Genomic DNA, 17,962 nt, shown 5'->3' with positions numbered 1-17,962 from the left:
ACGACGTGCTGTTTTTCTTAAGCAACAAACTGAAAATTTGTATTCCAATAAAGTATATTGATGTTTAAACACTACAATTCCCACAATGCCTATCCTGGTAGTACATCGGCGATTCCAGTCCGGAAGTTGATCATACTCGCAGCCGTCCAAGGGTATGTAAGCGATAAACTCAAAAAAGAATGATTTATTCACAGTGATGTTGAAGCTCCTTACATATAAGCGGTCGTCTCGTGTGTTCTTAAATCGTGATTTTTTGAAAGGTTCGTTTTTACTGTGATTTGTTTGTTTTCACTTCTGAATTTCTTATGGTGTCAACCAGCTAGCTGTGTAGCTTCCCAGTCGTGATAACTAAGTAGCTACTTGCAATAACTCGAAGTTTTTGTCATTTTCGATATATATATCTCACCGGTTTGTCTTGGGCTTGGAAAATGTGATGCACATTGCGTTTGAATGGCGTTTTTATCCTCTCTTAGTACCCAGACGCTGCTACTCTTGCGTTTGAGAAAGGATATGTCCCTTTCGATTCAGGGTGTGTGTCCGTGCGTATCCTAACGTTGGTTGGCAGTCGGTGCATCTTCAGTCATGGTCCGCCAAGGGGCGCTCGATTGGACAGTGATCGTCTTGACTTGCCATAATAAGGATGGCGTGTATGCCTTTCAGAGAGGTAAGAAACGTCCCATATTTAATCGAAATAGCTACCATTTGTTTGGTCTCTATATTAGCTAACTAAAGTGCAAAGTTCGACTTTAGACTTGCTTTGTTTTGTAGTGTGGAGCATCAGGTTTCAAGTAATTTTCAAGAAAAAGCGAATAATTTGATAATTGTTTAAGATACCCTTGCAGTTGTATCCAAGGTAACATGTCTTGGCTCTAGTAATGCACATGTTACAAGTTAGTGGGTGGCAGCTGGCACACTGCCATACCTACATATAACTGCGTAGGCCTAGCTCTTTTTTATTTTATTTCTACTTATTTTAAACTAACCTTTGAGCCTGTTTCTCTCAGAACTAGAGATTCGGCAGCAGCGTGGGAGTCTCCCCAAGGGGGCACTGCTGCTCACTGTAGCGGATCCACAGGAGCGCCTGGGCAGTGGCGGCGCGACTCTCAATGCCTTACTGGTGGTGGCAGAGCACCTGAGTGCCAGGGCAGGACACACAGTAAGTAGCTGAAAGTGACATGAACAAGTTTGTGATGTGACAAAAAGTGAGACATACTTTCCTTGACACACTTAAGGTGCAATTCGCTGAAGGTATGCTCTTTCCCTAGGTGGTGACTGCGGACGTGTTGGAAGATGCTTATATCCTCATCCTGCACACAGTGAGCAAAAGAATGAGGGAATGATGGGGGGGGGGGGGGTAGTGGGAGAGGGTGTGACAAAAGGAGAGGGAGATGTCATGATAGAGAGCAGGGGGACCAGGAAAAGAGAGATAGGGAACAAAGAAGAGGTAAAATCAGAGAAGAGGACTGGGATGAGGATGACAGAATCATTCTAGGGAAGTGTTGTGTCTTTGTGTGTCAGGACATACATACTTTTTAACCCCGCTCTACCTCTCCCTCACTACCTCCCATTCCTTCCTCTCCAGGGTCGGGATTTCCCCTGGGATGGCTGTGGAAGGGCCTTCTGCTGGCTGCCCAGTCAGGGGCCCCTGGGGCCAGTTGAGGGGCCTGTTTGCTGCTTGGACTTGCTGCTGGACTGTCTCACACACCAGGTCAGACAAGCACACCTGCACACTGTCATTGCATGAACAGTATGCACAGAACTGACCCCAGGTCAGAGAGACACACCTGTACTCTCATTCTGAACACATTAACATACACAAAGCTGAACTCTCGCTATCACTGCATGAACAGCACACACACAAAGCTGATCCCACGTTGAGGAGATTCACTTGCACTCTCAGTACTACTGTGTGGATAAAGCTGATTCTAGGCCAGGGAAATACACATATACACCCACTGCCACTGCATCAATTGCATGAACAATATACACAGAGCTTACTCCAGTTCAGAGGCACTTGAAATACTTCTGTATGTACACTCACACACATAGTCATGCTCCTGACAGTTAGCTTCAGTTCCTAACAATTAGTCATGTCATGCACTTGTCTGTTTGTTCCATTTCTGCAGGTTTGCCCTGGCTCCCCTCCAGGGGTGTGGGTGTGCAGCACTGATATGATTCTCAGATTATCCATTGCCCCTGGTGAGATCACATTGCAATGCATTAGTGTGATTATGAAGCAAGCACACTATTTTTATCCGATAGTTTTATTAGTGTGATTGCGATGCAAAGCAGTGCAAGCACACTATTGTTATCTGATAGTTTTATTCTTCTTCTTATTCCACCAAATTTTGGACTGCTTCTCCTCCCACAGTTTTCGAGATATCGACCCCAAACCAACTGTAACCCGTCTGGTCTGACCCCGATCGGGTTGCTTGTATACAGCTAAGCCGTACCCACACTCGTTCTCTGGTTTTTGTCGTTTTTTCCTCCCTTTTCTCCCATAGACTCCCATTGATTTTCAAAATCACCCCCCTCACACTTCATGGCCTTCCCACTCGGTCACTTTTCACCCCATAGCCACCATACCTCACATGTTGTCTCAGGACAAATCACCCAATGCTCATCCGAGACCGTCTTGACCCGCACTTGTCTTTTTGTCATTCACTCATCCCTCCATCCTCCCGTTCACTTCAGTTCATTTTTCAAAGTCTTACCACTCGGTCACCATTTGGCCAATAGCCACAGGACCTGATATGCTGCTCTGGGTCATGTGACTCAACACTCACCAAAGGTGGGTGTGTCCCTAGCAACCATATTGTTTACCCTAGCAACACCCTCACAACCACCCAGCAAGGCCCAGCAACCATATTGTTTACCCTAGCAACACCCTCACAACCACCCAGCAAGGCCCAGCAACCATATTGTTTACCCTAGCAGCCAGTTAGCAACACCCTGGCAACCACCCAGCAACCACTTAGCAACACCCTGGCAACCACCCAACAACGCCCTAGCAGCCACCTCATATACCTTAGTAACCATCTAGCAGCGCCCTAGCAACCACCTAGCAACACCATAGCAACCACCTTATATACCTTAGCAACCACCTAGCAACAGCCTAGCAACCACCTAGTAATGCCCTGGCAACCACCTAGCAACACCCTAGCAACCGCTTAGCCACAATCCTAACGATTGTCTCCTATACATTAGCATGTTTTTGCTCCTGGGTCGCAATCACACTCTGCATTTTTTTCAGGAAATGCACTTTTCTTGTTTTGTTTAATACAGCACTCCAGATGAAGCATCACATGACAAATTACACAGCTCAGTCTAACGTAACAGGAGGACCAATGATTCTTTGACAGGAGATAAGAAATAAACTTGTGGTTCCTCTGCGCCAGTATATCCAAGCACCAAGATGTGAACATGTACATTGATACAGTTTGTCTCCTTCCCACTCTCCTTCCCAAGTGATGTCCTGGGAGGGTTTCTCTGGAGTGCGAGTGCTGTCTCTACCTGGCAGCATCTCCTATGCCACCAACCATGGGGTGTACCTCACTGATGATGAGGTGGGTGATATGCTGGGACATGTAGTATTCCACAGAACTGGGCAGGAGGTTTTAGAGGAACTGTTAAAAAGAAATTAAAATTATAAACCATTGCTCAGTGTAACAGGTGTGCAAGCTCGTTTGGTCACTCTGAACAGCAGTTTCAAAGCAGGTGATGCCACATTGGTCTGTGTTTTCCCTCAGGGCCAAGTGCATGACATCATCTACAGGGGACCAGAGGAGAGGATCCGCCAAGCTGTACAGCCTGATGGGAAGGTCCCACTGGTGAGTATGTGCTTTTCTAATGGGTCAGACATAACACAGGCTGGGATTTATTGTAAGTTTCTGAATCTTTGAATGATTCAGACATCAATGATTCAACATGTTGCCTCCTATTCCATCATCCATTGTGATCATCTGTCCTTTACCGTCTTCGTCCCATATGAATTTAACACGGAGGTGTTTTTCATACATGTTGACACTGCTGGCCATTTAAAAATACAGCCAGTGAACTGCAGCAGTCAGTAATTGGGTAATTGAAAAAGCTGTTGTTTCTACCTTTTCTGCAGGTGTCTGGACCTGTGTTTTTCTGCAGGGGAGTGTCAGAGCGCCTGCTGCAAATGCATGTATCTCCCCCACTGGATGGCTGCACCTACCTGGGCATGGACTCTGGTGCCCCTTCCCTTCAGGTCTGTCTGTGCTCCTTCTCTTACATGTATCTTTTCACCTACCCCCTTTTCTCTCTTTCTCTCTCTCATTCTCTTACTTCCTTGTTTAAAATTGTTCTCACACTCCTGTCAGTCACTCCTTTGTAAAGTCACTCAGAGATGTTGGATTTTTTGAGGCCAAATTTTCTTAGCAACCTTTTTAAAGTAACAACAAATTGTATATGGATGTTTTTCCCTCACTTCTCCACAAGTCATTTGCTGTGGCTGAAAGAGTGAAAGATGTACAGATAATGAGGTCAGGTAATATAAGGACCTAATATGCCACTGTGTCAGTCAGATGACTTTTACCAACTAAAGTGTGATGTGGTGAAAGGAAATACGGAAACATTCCTGTTTTTCTGTGCTTCTGCTGTCTTCCTGATATATACTTTACATTTATGTCAAAACATGTATCACTTTTTGCCTTTCTCTGCCCCATCCCTGCAGATCTCTCTCTTCCTGGATGTGTTGAAGTGCCTGTGTTCTGATGTGAGCAAGGCCCAATTTATCAATGAAGAGAGGCAGGGATGTGCCCCCCTGGATGGACCACAAGGGGCAGCAGTGAGGAGCGCAAGGGCAGTGCTATGGAAGACACTGCGAGGGACCCCTCTCTCCATGGGTGCTGGACTTCCCCTAATGGTTCTGTTGACATCAGCACAGTATTACTCCTTATGGGTCAACACTGGTATTCATAAACCTTGTGTGTGTTCCCACAGTTTATGTTCCAGACAGCTTCTATGACTATATGACTCTGTCAGGGCATGAACACATTAGGCGTCTCACAGAGAGGGGATGTGAGAGAGAGACACTGTCACATGTACAGGTCAGTTATTCCTCCAACAATCGGTTTGTCATTACATGAATTGCTGATGAGCTGAGTTTGAATAATTCTCTCCCTTTCAATCCCTCTCTCCCTTTCTCTCTCTGTCTGTCTTTCCCAGAATGGACAAAGTGTGTGTGAAGGTAGCAGGGTGATAAACAGTGTGCTGGAGGGAGAGGTCAGCATTTCGCCTGGAGCAGTAGTCCAACATTGCCACCTGCAGGTTTGTGAGATTATTGCCTCCCACTGTTCTTTTACTGTATGATTTTGTTCATGTTGCCTGTATTCTGTAATATGTGAGCTTTGACCTCCACTCCTGCAGGGCCCACTGTGTGTGCTGCCTGGTTGTTTACTGTCAGGGCTCAACCTGATGGCATCACCCCATTCCCCACAGCTGGTACTGCTCAATGACATCATCATCCAGGGACACCATGTGCAGCTGGGGGAGCTGAAACTAACTGTTTTCACTGTACTGGGTGGACACGATGACCTGGAGGTATTGACTGTGTTCTTGTCTCCTCCTGCTTGTCTGTTGACACCCATTATTTTCATTCAGTATACTCATAGCATACACTAAGTCGACAGCCTTGTAAGGCTGAACCACTGTGGGTGACTAATAGGGCTGGGTATTGGCACAGATGCCAATGCCGATTCACAAGGTAACGATTCGATTCAATCCAATTTGATTCGATGGGAATGACATACGAAATACTATAGCAGCTTTCCATATTTGGAGAGATGGAAAGGGTTGGAAAGGGAACACAAATTTCCAAATGCAGAGTCACTGTGTAGCAAAGGGCGAGAGCAGTCACCCTACCCGGCCTCGAACCCGCGTCTACGGGGTACCAGACTGCAGCTTCGACCACGACACCAAAGAGCCAGGCTTGTTGGTATGGCAGACAGAGCACATACTAAACCGTAGTGACAACACTCCGTCACACACTGGAAACAAATTGCGAACATCACTAAAGAAAAGGCCAAAGGCTTGTACAGTCATGCGCTGCTTAACGTCCATTCAGACAACGTCTGTTGGCATATACGTCTGTAGTCCCATAAGGTTATAATAAAGTTTAAAAATTCCGATCGCAGAACGGGATGTAGCAGACGTAACTGGACATAGTGAAGGCAACGCTTCCCCCATGCAACACGTGTATCTCATGTCTCATGGAAATAAAGCGATTGCGCTGCCAGGCGTATAATGGTACAGTACATAGTATACCGTATAATACATATGTCTTGATAGTCATAATAAACGCCTATGCAAATGTCTTATGTATTAACTGTAGGCTAGCCAACCGTACTTTCTATCGTTGTATTAATGTGAACTTTGCATTCTTACAATTAAAAAGTTTACCATATAACAGTATGCTTTGACTCGTAAGCAGCAGCATCCAATCCCGTGTCTATTCCATATAGGTTTGCTAAGTATATAGTATGGTGTTCGCACAACGTCCAAATGACATAACGTCCTATTTCACAGAACGTATCGTGGACGTTAAGCGACGCATGGCTGTATACCAAAATCTTTTTATATGAGGAACACATGGGTATAGTTCCTTAAAAACAAAACCAACGTGTATCATTGCCTATATAAATGACACGAAGCAGCAATGCGTTTGCATTAGTTAGCTCAGGGAAAGCTGGTTTGTAAGGTAGCTACAGTGACTGACAAAACATAGCTGACTGCCAGTAGCAACTTTGCTATTGTGAACGTTTTCTTGCTAGCCTAATATGAACAACTAGCTAAAGAACATGAACAACTACGTTTCTCTATAATTGCGCTAAATTACATTGCATTCGTTAGCAAGTGTTGCGGTTCAGTTTAGCTAGCTAGCTAGTTAGGTAGCTAGGTAGTGGTTGAGCACTGTATTAAAGTTAAAACTAAAAAGCTGTGACTGCAGTGCACATAGGCTATATATGAATATGTATACCAGGCATTTCCACAATTTCGGACATCCTTCTCCATGCATGTTTTTTATTTAGGCTATATCTCTGTATGTATCAAGAGACAAATTGTAGAGTATGAGGAAACCCGACACTGCCACGATAAGCGTCTCCTCCATGTTTTACTGGAACCAAAATGTTGCATCATTTGTTTCAGCAACGCGTGTCACGCTGCCTTCGCCGTGTCGCATCGCTCAGTATTTGCATAAACCAGACCTCGAGTCTAGTCCATTTTAGCCCCACCACCCGCTTGTCTCTTGTCGCTGTAAATCGTCAACTCTCATTGGAAATGAATTGCAGCCGGTCGCTTTGTCTCCCTCCCGTGTCGTCCGTGTGACCGTAGGGTTAGCCATGGTGAACACTGAGAGGTCGCATTTTTTTTTAATTTTTTTAAAAAAACTGATGTAACAAGTTTTCCTCTGTGCGTTTGTAAGGGGTGGTATCTTGCTGCGTTGTGTATTAAATGTTACGTAGGTCGGCGAGCGAGCGAGTTTCGAACTGAGGTTCTCGCTGCTCGCTGCCAACCCCTTACGGCCAGCGTCGTTGGCAATTCAGCAAATTGCCGTTAGCCTGTCGGCAATAACGCTACTTAACCAGGTCTCAGGGGGAGTGACGTAGCTGCTGCAACCGCTCGGCTACCTGCTACCCGCTACCTAAGGCTTTACGCAGGACTCCTGTGGAACTTATGGATCGACTAAAGATCGATCCATAAGTTTTACCGATCGATATCGAATCGGACGAATTTTTAAAAACGATTAGTAGATATTTTTAATATTAATAGATATTTTTTCACACCCCTAGTGACTTATACTAATTATTTTCTGCATCAGAGGTGGAATAAGGCTGGTTCCCTTAGCTCAGTTTCTGGGTGGTTTTCCATGATGCTGTCAATGCAGTGGCGTGACCGGTCCTGGCTCAATGCTGATAAACATAGAAAGGAGATGGGCAGGTCAAAATCACTGGTGGTGTAACAGAAGTAATTTGCTGTTTTGTTTTTTAGTGGTAAACCTGTGTCTCAGACTGCAAACAATACCAAGGCAGTCACCCCTTCAGGGTAGATTCCAGCATTTAGTGTGCCATTATGTGCTACTGCTCTGGTTGTGGGTGGTACAGTGGAAGAGTAATTGTGCTGTAGTGGGTCAGACAGGTTTTACTCCAGCTTCTGCCAGCCTAGTTCCAGCTCTACAGTGGAAAATGGGTATAATGAGCCAGCCTGGTTCCAGCTCTACAGTGGAAAAGGGATGTACCGTTCCTCTCTGATCCTTCTGCTTCCATTGCCCTTTCCTCAGTGAGTTAGGTCTAAATTCATCTCCTTCCCTGCTTCAGTCACCCTTCTGTATATCCCCTGCCTTTCCATAGGTTCCTCCAAACGATGCTGCTGCCTCATTCCTGAATCGCCAGTGGAAGGATTTCTACAGCCGCACAGGAATACAGTGGGCCTTTACCTAATCTGTTGTAGTTAGACACAGGGAAACAGACACTTATATCAGACATTTTAAAATTAACAACCACCATAGAAACCTTGGTGATATTTTGGAGGTTGGAATTAAAATGTTCAATCTGTAGAAATTTTGTTAGAGATATCAGGCTTTAATGTTTTCAGATCCTATATGATAACCTTGCATCATGTAACAATTATGTTTTATCATACTTTGAAAAAGTAGTTTCAGTTGTTAAACACATTGTATAGAATGACAAAACAAAGACTACTCGTATAGTGACTACTCTTGTATTGATAACTCATACTACAGAAATATAATAAGGAACCCTGGAATTATGATATTCTAGCCCAGGGGTCGGCAACCCGCGGCTCCCCAGCCCCTCTCTAGTGGTTCCGTAGCTTTGTCAAAAAATATGGAAGTGAATAACATTTAAAAAAAAACATTTTGCTGTCATTGTTGTAGGCCTAAAGTCATCCTTACATTATCCAGTGTTCAAAATTTATTGCGTGATATTCGTTTCGAGAACAACGAATAACACATGAACACACGAACACACACTACGGTAAACAAAGAACAACAACCGTATGCTTTTGGTGTTTCCTGAAGTCTGGCACAATAGACCAATACTTCCGTGTCGTCACACAGGGGGCTGGTGGTAGAAAGTGGCTTTGGCTCCCGTAGACTTAACATGCAAAATTCACGACTTTCTCAGTGTTATTAAATAACTTTACCATGTTTATATAATGTCGATATATATATATTTGCATTGTAGCAGTCACATACTACCAAATATATTCTCACCAACATGATCACATGAGTAACTTTAGAGATTTATTTTAACGCGGGTTTTCCCCCATAAAGATAGCTGACCGAATGCGTGTGTCAGCCAGCACTTAACAGTCACCGACCGTCTTGGCTAGTTTCGAGGTAAATTAACTTATTGATTATGTAAGTGCCTTAGATAAAACATAAAATTTCACATTGGGATTTCGTAATATTACATCTGAAAGCACAACTCTTCGCTATTACTATTAGGCTACTGGGGATCCGTTGATATGTGGCTAAACTGCTACCTAGCTGCTAACTCTAGGTAACATTACTAGCCTGCAGAGTCCCCATACAATCATATGGTCTTCCCCGAATCGGACACGTTACCTTTACAATTTTTTTTAATTGTAGGCGCACAGAATTGTTACTGTAGACAGGTATTATTTAATATACATCTGATAGATCATGTAAAAATGATAACATGTAAGATTACACGATAACACAATAAAACACACAGTCGAGAATGGTCGATTTTTTGTTGGTACTGGTTAGGCTACTGCCTGGTGGCTTTCTGCCACCAGCTAATGCTCATGCGCCGCAATGTCTGTAAATATAGGAAATGTAAAGTTAAAATACCAAATAATCATAAATAGCCTACCGCAGCTACCTTGTGGTAAAATATATGAATGAATGCTCATTTAGACCTTTTAGCAATGTTGATAGGCTAATTTAGACTGATACGCTGTGGTAGGCTACCTGCATTTTTTTGCGGCTCCAGACAGATTTTTTTTTCTTTCTGGCCAAAAATGGCTCTTTAGATAGTAAAGGTTGCCGAACCCTGTTCTAGCCTGATATTCGCTTAACAGGATATAGTGGGTAGGTGAATGTGTCATATATCTATATGTACAATATCAAACATATATATGGATCATTGTTCCAGGAGAACTTTGGATTCCTCTCTTTCCCAGGCCAGAGGAATTGTGGGGAGGGGGGACTGAAAGCCAAGCCCCCCCATGCCTCCTGGATGCCCGTTTGTTCCCGGTGTTTGACCCCAGGAGGGGCGCAGTTGGACTGGAGGGGGTGCAGTGGCTGCTGGGTGGAGACAAAACCAGGACTGGGGCCGTGGAACAGTGGAGGGCAGCATGGAGGCTGTCCTTGAGGGAAGTGCTGTCCTGCACTGACCAGCAGGGGGAGCTGTACTGGAGGGAGGAGTTGTTCTTTCACGCTGCACGGAGAAGGGTCTCTGATACACTGAGGGGATGCACAGACCTCAGCCTCCTACCCAGCATCAGGGCTGCAGTCCTTGGGGGCCAGCAGGGGGCACTGCTGCAAACACTGGATTCTGGTAAGGAGGTGCATATCCATGGACAATAAGATAAGTGGCCACAGGTTTTGTTCATTGTTGAATAGTTAACAAGCTGCTGTTTAAATAGACTCTGTCCTTGTCTATCAGTGTTATTTTGCCCTTCAGAAAGTAAGAGGCTGTGTCCCAAATAAAAGGATTTTTCCCTCTGCCTTCATTCTTTCTAGCTGCATTCTACCAAGGCAGTACTAAATAGGTAACCATCTAAAATGAGAAAATATTTGGGACATGCTTAGAGGTCAGGTCAGCAGCTCCCACATGATTTCTTCTGAGCGCAGGCTAAGTGCTAATGCCGAGGTTCAAGCCCCGTCCGGCCGTCCCTCAAGGGTGACTGGGAGCCCGCAGCAATGGGACAATTTGCCTTCGTTCCGCCAGGGTGGGGATGGATATGATGAGAAAGTCCCCTCATTTCACAGCCCAAAGTCCTGCTGCCTCTAAGTCACTCAGAGAATGTCTGAAAGATACACCTGTATTCCGTTCAGCGTTCACTCTCCTGGTACATTGTGGGACTTGTGAACAGCTAGGCTGATACCAATTTAGCAGGCTGTCTAGAGTTGTAACATAACCGAGCATAGCATAAGCCAAAGATAAGGAAACAAATTTTGCTAACCTTGTAAACAACTAACAAGACTGATATTTCACACAAGTCATCATTTGTAAGTCGGTTTGCTTTAAATTCCTATCATGTCCCCCAAAGAAGAACAAAATGGCAGATGCCTGAAATGCTTCCTCAGAGGGATGCATCCTTCCCTTTTGGGATGCAGAAACAATGACCTCTTCCTCTCTCTGCCAGTTGCAGCGAGCAGCAATGAGGACCTCGGCATAGCTGCCCGCTGTCTTGCCTGCATAGCAGATGTGCTTGGCTGTCTAGCCGGAGAGGGTAAAGGGGGACTGAGAAGTGGGCCTGCCGCAAACCCTGCATGGGGACCTGCCTTTGCTCTCCTGGAAGGCGGAGATTTGTCAGGGGGCATCCAGGCCCTGGCTGCAGAGAGACAAAACTGGTTGAGCAGGTAAGGCAGGCAGGGGAAGACAGAGGAAGGAATCGGCACAGAGATTACATGGGAAGCAAGCTGTGTGAACTGAAGTAGTTTGGCACTGTTGTCTTCAGGCAGATGGTGTACTACCTTACAGTGCATTTATAACGGGTGTGGGTCGGCGAGCGAGCGAGTTTCGAACCGAAGTTCTCACTGCTCACTGCCAACCCCTTAAAGCCAGTGTCATTGCCAGTTGAGCTAAAGGCAAATTGCCGTTAGCCTGTCGGCAACAATGCTACTTAGCCAGGTCTCGGGGGAGTGACGTAGCTGCTGAAACCGCTCGGCTACCTGCTACCTGCTACCTAAGGCTTTTTATGCTTTTTACTCACACAAGCTTATCACTTCAGCTCTGCTACACATTGTCTTTGAGTTCAACAGCACTCACAGGCAAAAAAGAAAGCAAATAGAGCTGCCTTGGCCAAAGGCAAAGAGTTACAGTTGCTTATGTTCCATGATTTTCCCACTGCTTCCCCTGTACATTGTAAATCATTCCTCTTTCCCTTATTTTGTGTCAGCAACATCTGAAAAGATGACCTTCTGTACACTGAAACCACTGTGGTCTTACATTGTGTGCAGTGTCATGATCACTAGTTTCCACATACACAATAATATTCAGAATTAAGAAAAAAACTTGTGTGGCAGCATGTGATTTAGATGTAAGTACCACATGTCTTGTGATTGCCCTTTACAGGCCAGATCTACTAGTACGTGCAGCAAGGCACTATGAGGGGGCAGGGCAGGTGCTGCTGCGCCAGGCTGTGATGTCAGCACAGCGCTTTGTCTCCATTGGCCAGGGTGAGGTGCCGCCCATTGGGGAGTGGCAGGAAGTGGAGTGTCCTGCTAGACTGGACCTATCAGGTGAGACTTTATCTCTGGGTCATCTAAGGCCCCTGCTGACAAACAGAGGTGTAGATATCCAAAGCAACCTGTGTTAAGAAGGTTGTGATGTTGTTCATGATTGACTGCAGTTGTCAAGTGTCATCCCCATGATTGAGTTATGTAATTACTGTTTTGACAGTCTTTAACTTTCTATTATTGTATGGTAATAATGCCTAAATAAAGGATACATAATTATTAACAAGGAAAAGTTTGGAATGGCGGGACTGAGTAGGCATGTCATCCATAGGACTCATGTACTGTATAGAGCATAATCTTAATAATATTGTATAGCTGCAGGAGTTTTGTCATTGCTGAGGGAGAGCTGCATGGTGTCAACAACAGAGTTAACAGGCGGTAATGTCAAATCTTTAATAGTATGTAGATATGTTTGAACACATCCATAAAATAGACAAAGGAAAGTAAATGATATTTAAATGTTGATGCAATTTGTACCAGAATTAAAGTGCAAACTCCAGCCACAGCTGTAGAACAGAGCAGGGTTTGAGAGGGAGGTTTCTTATGAAATTGTAACCTATGCAGGGTCAGTCCCAGAGGCATCTTGAATCCATTCTTTGCTTTAGTTTTGAGTCTCTGTTTGCACTAGTATTTGCATTTCCACTTGTCTCCCTACTTCAGGTGGCTGGAGTGACACCCCTCCAATCGCATTTGAGCGCGGGGGGGCAGTGGTGAACGTGGCTGTGAAGGTGGATGGGAGACGGCCCATTGGTGCCAGAGCACGTCGCATCAAAGAGCCCCATCTCTTATTGGTCAGCTCCAGTGGGGGGCGGGGCAGCAGGGTTGCCACCGAGATCGTGTGCAGGACACTGAAGGATCTGGAGGACCACTGCCAACCACACGCTCCAGGTGACATACAGATGACACTGACATACATACACACAACCACACACCGTGTGTCTGCCTGTGCTGCTTGTGTCTGTGTAGGTGTGTGTCATATGCCCCTTTTCCACCAAGGCAGTTTGAGGGTCGGTTCGGAGCCAGTGCCTAATCCCGAACCAGTCCTTCGTGTTTCGACAGCCAAAGAACTGGTTCTCAGCCAGGAAAACTGGTTCGAGAGCGGCACCAACTCTTTGCTGGTCTAGAACAAAGAACCGCTATGTCAGGGGCTGGGGGCGGGATTATGGTGACCAATAAGTCCAACTAAAACTTTGTGACTGCCATTTTTAAAAAAACAGAGCTAGTGTAGCATCTAAAGAGAAGAAGAAGAAAAACCAGTTTTATTTTTCAAACGTTTCGCCTTGTTGCCAGACAGCTATGTACTTTTTTAGCTGTTTAGCGAGCTACTAATTTCTCACATCAATGTTACTTTCGACGTTCATATCATTGATGTGAGAAAGTAGTAGCTATGCTTGCTTGGGTAATGTTAACTGACCAACAGCTAGCTAGCCAGCTACCGTAACCTTGGTAACAGTAGCTAACGTTAGCATGCTACTTTCTAACATTGCCATTGACTCACCTACCAATGTCACTTAACATTTGGCTTCACAAAAGGCTAACAGTGTATAAAGTGTAGTGGACAAGTTTGTTTTTTAAAGCACTGTTCTCTTGTTTTTATTTTTGTTTGTTCCCGCTAGCTTGCAGTGGTGGCTGCAAGCTAGCGAAACGCTGTGGTCGCGGAACACCGCAGATTGTCTGAAATTTGTGTGCTATTGTGAAAGCTACAGCATGACATTGTTTAATTAACAAGGATGGCAATTTGAATAATTAAGTGGCAAGTAATCCCAAAGCTTTGTTTTAAATGTGTCACATTATAGCTTTCTTGTGTTACAAAATTCAAATTACAGAATGGAGCTAAATTTAGTTAAATCAATTTAAATTACTGAGAATAAACTTTTAGGGTAGGTTGAGTGCAATGAACAATAACGTTTAGAACACAGACCTCACAAAAGCTGTGATGTGTCATGAGCATTTAACGTTAATTTAAATCGATAAATGCCATCCTTGTTAATTAATCTCACGTTGTAGCTTTCGCAAGCACACAAACTACAGACAATCTGCCGTGTTTCGCGAACATAATCATTTACTCTATTTACGCGATTGGTGTTGACTATTCTGTGAATTATTTGTTTTATTGTTAATCAAGGAGGATCAAGGGGAACAGGATGAAAGTAATGATAGATTTAAAGGTAGTGTTTGGGCTTCCCCTGTTTCCAGCTCACTAGCCACCACTGCTAGCTTGGCGCTAGCGGGAAAGTGGAGACGTATACAGACGTATACAGTGAGCCTGTGGAAAAGCATACCTGTTCTTAGAAGGTTTGCAAGTTGAAGCAACTCCAAACTGGCACTAGCACCAGCCCAGAACTAGCATTGGTGGAAAGGGGGTAATAATGTCCTTCCTCTGTGTATTTGTATCCCAGGTGCCTTGCTGAAGGCTGTGTGTGTCTGCAGCGGTCTGGTGACCCTCCCTTCCCAGCAGCCCCTGGAAGAGCAGCTGCTGCAGTGCTGGGGTGGGGGGCTGGAGCTCCATAGCTGGTCACTGTTGCCCCATGGCTCTGGGCTTGGTATGAGGCCCTAGGTCCTTTCTACCCTCCGCAGCTGAGCCAAGATAAGCTGGCGCAGTCCCAATCCTTACCACAGCTGTGATGTAAAACTCACTGATACTGATCTGGGGTCAGGAATGAGATTAAAGATACATTTAAACCTGACTAGATATAGAGATGTCAAGGAGGTAATGGGGGAGGGGTTAGGTATAAGAATTTGGGAGGGACGGGTAAGAAAAGAAAGGTTACAAGGTCAGGGGTGGGGGGTGGTTTAGGACTAAAAAGGGAAAAAAAAAAGTTAACAGTAGGCGGTTGGGGGTAAGACAGGAGCATGAGGCAATTCAAAGGGAGACTAAGGGGTAAGAGAGGGGACAGGAGGGTACGGTGATAATGTGGTCAGCAGGTGGAGTTATGAAAATGTTGTGAAGGGGTGTGGACAGGAGGTGTAAGTGCTTGATGGGACTCCTTCCCCACACCTTTCTCCATTCTCCCCTGTGTTTCAGGCACCAGTAGCATCTTGGCAGGGGCAGTGCTGGCAGCAGTCTACAGGTGCACAGGACGCACCTTTGACACAGACTCCCTCATCCACGCAGTGCTGCACCTGGAGCAAACCCTGACCACAGGTGTGTGAAAAATCAGGGCCAAAGAATGTAAAATGTGTTTAATGTGTATAAGTATGGCACTGGAGTGTGAATGGTGGGCAATGGCACATGTAATAAAGCAAGAGAAACTTATCTATATATGTTAATACATAGATAAGGTTTAACACACTCGTTATCTTTACCTGCTAGTTTGTACCTTGCTTAGCCAGCCTTTGGAACTTTGTCATGCAGTGCTTCTAATATTGTTGACTCTGTATGGTTTTTTTGCTTGTGTTGTGTTGTACCTCTTTTGTAATTCGCTTTGGATAAAAAAGTCTGCCAAATGAATAAATGTAAATGGAATATTGGATGTTACATGACCACTGATACACAAACACTTGAAGATGGAATGTTAAAATGCAAAACCAGACAAGGACCACAATATTACATTGTACGCAGCAGTGAGCTGCTGAGAGAAAATGAAGAACTACCTGTTGACAGAATGTGTCTTTTTCATCTTCCTCTTTTCTATATCCCACTGTCCAGGTGGTGGCTGGCAGGACCAGGTGGGAGGGCTGGTGGGAGGAGTGAAGCTGGCACACTCCAGGGCCAGCTTGCCCCTCAAGGTGGATGTGGAGAGACTGGAACTCACGGAGGACTTCCTGTCATTGCTGCAGCAGCGCCTCCTGCTCGTCTACACAGGAAAGACACGTCTGGCTCGCAATCTACTGCAGGTCAGCTCAGGGGTTCTCAGCCCACGGGGCACTTCCTGTAATGATAAACTAGACACTTTGTGTGTGTAATATACTGAGCACTTCCTTCTTTTATTGTAAGACAGGGAGCACTGAAAGTTTGTACTGTGTTGTAACTAAGACTTAAAGTCTTTACTGCAATAAACTGAACATTTTCTTTCTCTACTGTGAAGCACTGAACACGCTGAACACTTCCTGTCTATACTGCAATACGCCAAGTACTTCCTGTCTATACTATACTACACTCGCCACACATCTGCATTCTACTCTCTAAGTCTCCTCTCCCTGGTAAGACAATTATATACCGTTGAGTGTACTTAACTCTGGTGCACCCCTGGCACAGGACGTGGTACGCAGCTGGTACAGTCGCCTGCCTTCCATTGTGGAGAACACAGAGCAGCTGGTGAGGAATGCAGAGGAGTGTGCCTGTGCTTGCAGAGAGGGTAAGAGTGGCCAATAGAGAGGCAGTGGAGTTGACAGCACAGGGAGTGACCTCTGATCCTCTCCTCTGAAACTCTGCATGCTCTCTTGCTGTCAGGTGCTCTCTCCACGCTGGGTGAATGCCTGGACCGCTACTGGCAGCAGAAGAAGGTGATGGCACCAGGGTGCGAGCCAGGAGCTGTGCGAACCATGATGAATGCCCTGAGACCTCTGACCCTGGGGCAGAGCCTAGCAGGGGCGGGGGGAGGCGGCTTCCTGTTCCTGCTGACGCGAGAGCCCCTGCAAGAAGAGAAAGTGAGACAGGTCCTCAACAGCACACAGGTTAGTATGGGGAGAGAAACAGATCTTTAACAGCACACAGGTGAAAGGGTCAAAAGAGGACAAGTACAAGATATGGACAGTCTCATCACTGCACACTGAAAGATGACATATCTGCATTTGCACTGCAGGGCCTCGGTGACTTCAGTGTTCACTCAGTGGAAATCGATATGCTGGGAATTGCATTGACAGAGCCCCTGCGGGACACATAGACAAGGACAGCCATGCCCCTCCAAATTACTTGCAGAAACCATCAGTTCATTTCCGGCAATGATGGGATGTCTTTAATTTTTCTCTTCTTTTAGTACTAGGTAGGCTCTAAAAAGGCCACAACACACTGGTCATTTCCTCTGTCCTTTGCACTCTGGGTGTTGATTCCTGGTGACTCTTACTGCCTTGCCATGTCAGTATTGATGAAGGGTGTTTACAATGGCCCACTGTCTGCTTGTGCTGTGTGGGCACTTTCTTGTGTACCTGAGCCAAAACTTTACTTTTGATACAATAAATCATGCTCTAAACAAACCATCATGGAGCTTGCATTCCTCTTCCATTATATGTTCAGAACTACAAAACAAACACATTCACACATACTTGAATGTACTCACAACTGAAGAACTTGAACATTGTTTTTATTTTTCCAAGCTTTACAGAACACATACAAACAAAAAACATTACAAAATTATTTTAGTAATTATTTCATCTGTGCACCCCTATTTTAGTTGGAAATCGCTGCAATCAGTGTGTGCAGCCAGGCCTGTGTCATTCTCTTCTCTCAGGAATGGACGTGACACAAACAGCACTCATTCTAGTGTGTGTCACGTCAAGTACAAGCCGTCCTTTGAAATGTGTGTACATGAGTGTGTATCTGCA

The 17,962-nt window shown here is 45.2% G+C and overlaps 1 protein-coding gene across 1 annotated transcript; it reads left to right on the top strand.

Moving 5' to 3' along the window:
* The first annotated feature begins 106 nt into the window (after positions 1-106).
* LOC118781899 (L-fucose kinase) lies at positions 107-17,594 on the top strand. Its single transcript, XM_036535039.1, has 24 exons — positions 107-152; positions 529-664; positions 1,005-1,156; positions 1,266-1,316; positions 1,583-1,708; positions 2,127-2,199; positions 3,469-3,566; positions 3,750-3,830; positions 4,115-4,234; positions 4,700-4,871; positions 4,969-5,075; positions 5,194-5,295; positions 5,395-5,568; positions 8,376-8,449; positions 10,195-10,571; positions 11,383-11,599; positions 12,315-12,481; positions 13,139-13,366; positions 14,878-15,021; positions 15,504-15,623; positions 16,128-16,315; positions 16,677-16,776; positions 16,872-17,095; positions 17,224-17,594. Exons 2-24 carry the CDS (start codon positions 583-585, stop codon positions 17,302-17,304), a joined length of 3,258 nt encoding a protein of 1,085 aa, XP_036390932.1. The 5' UTR covers positions 107-152; positions 529-582; the 3' UTR covers positions 17,305-17,594.
* Positions 17,595-17,962: the final 368 nt, after the last annotated feature.

This window comes from Megalops cyprinoides, chromosome 8 (assembly GCF_013368585.1).
Source record: "Megalops cyprinoides isolate fMegCyp1 chromosome 8, fMegCyp1.pri, whole genome shotgun sequence".
In the NCBI taxonomy this organism is placed as follows: Eukaryota; Metazoa; Chordata; class Actinopteri; order Elopiformes; family Megalopidae; genus Megalops; species Megalops cyprinoides.
Note: the sequence above shows the minus strand (reverse complement) of the source record. Positions and strands in the feature narration are given on the sequence as shown.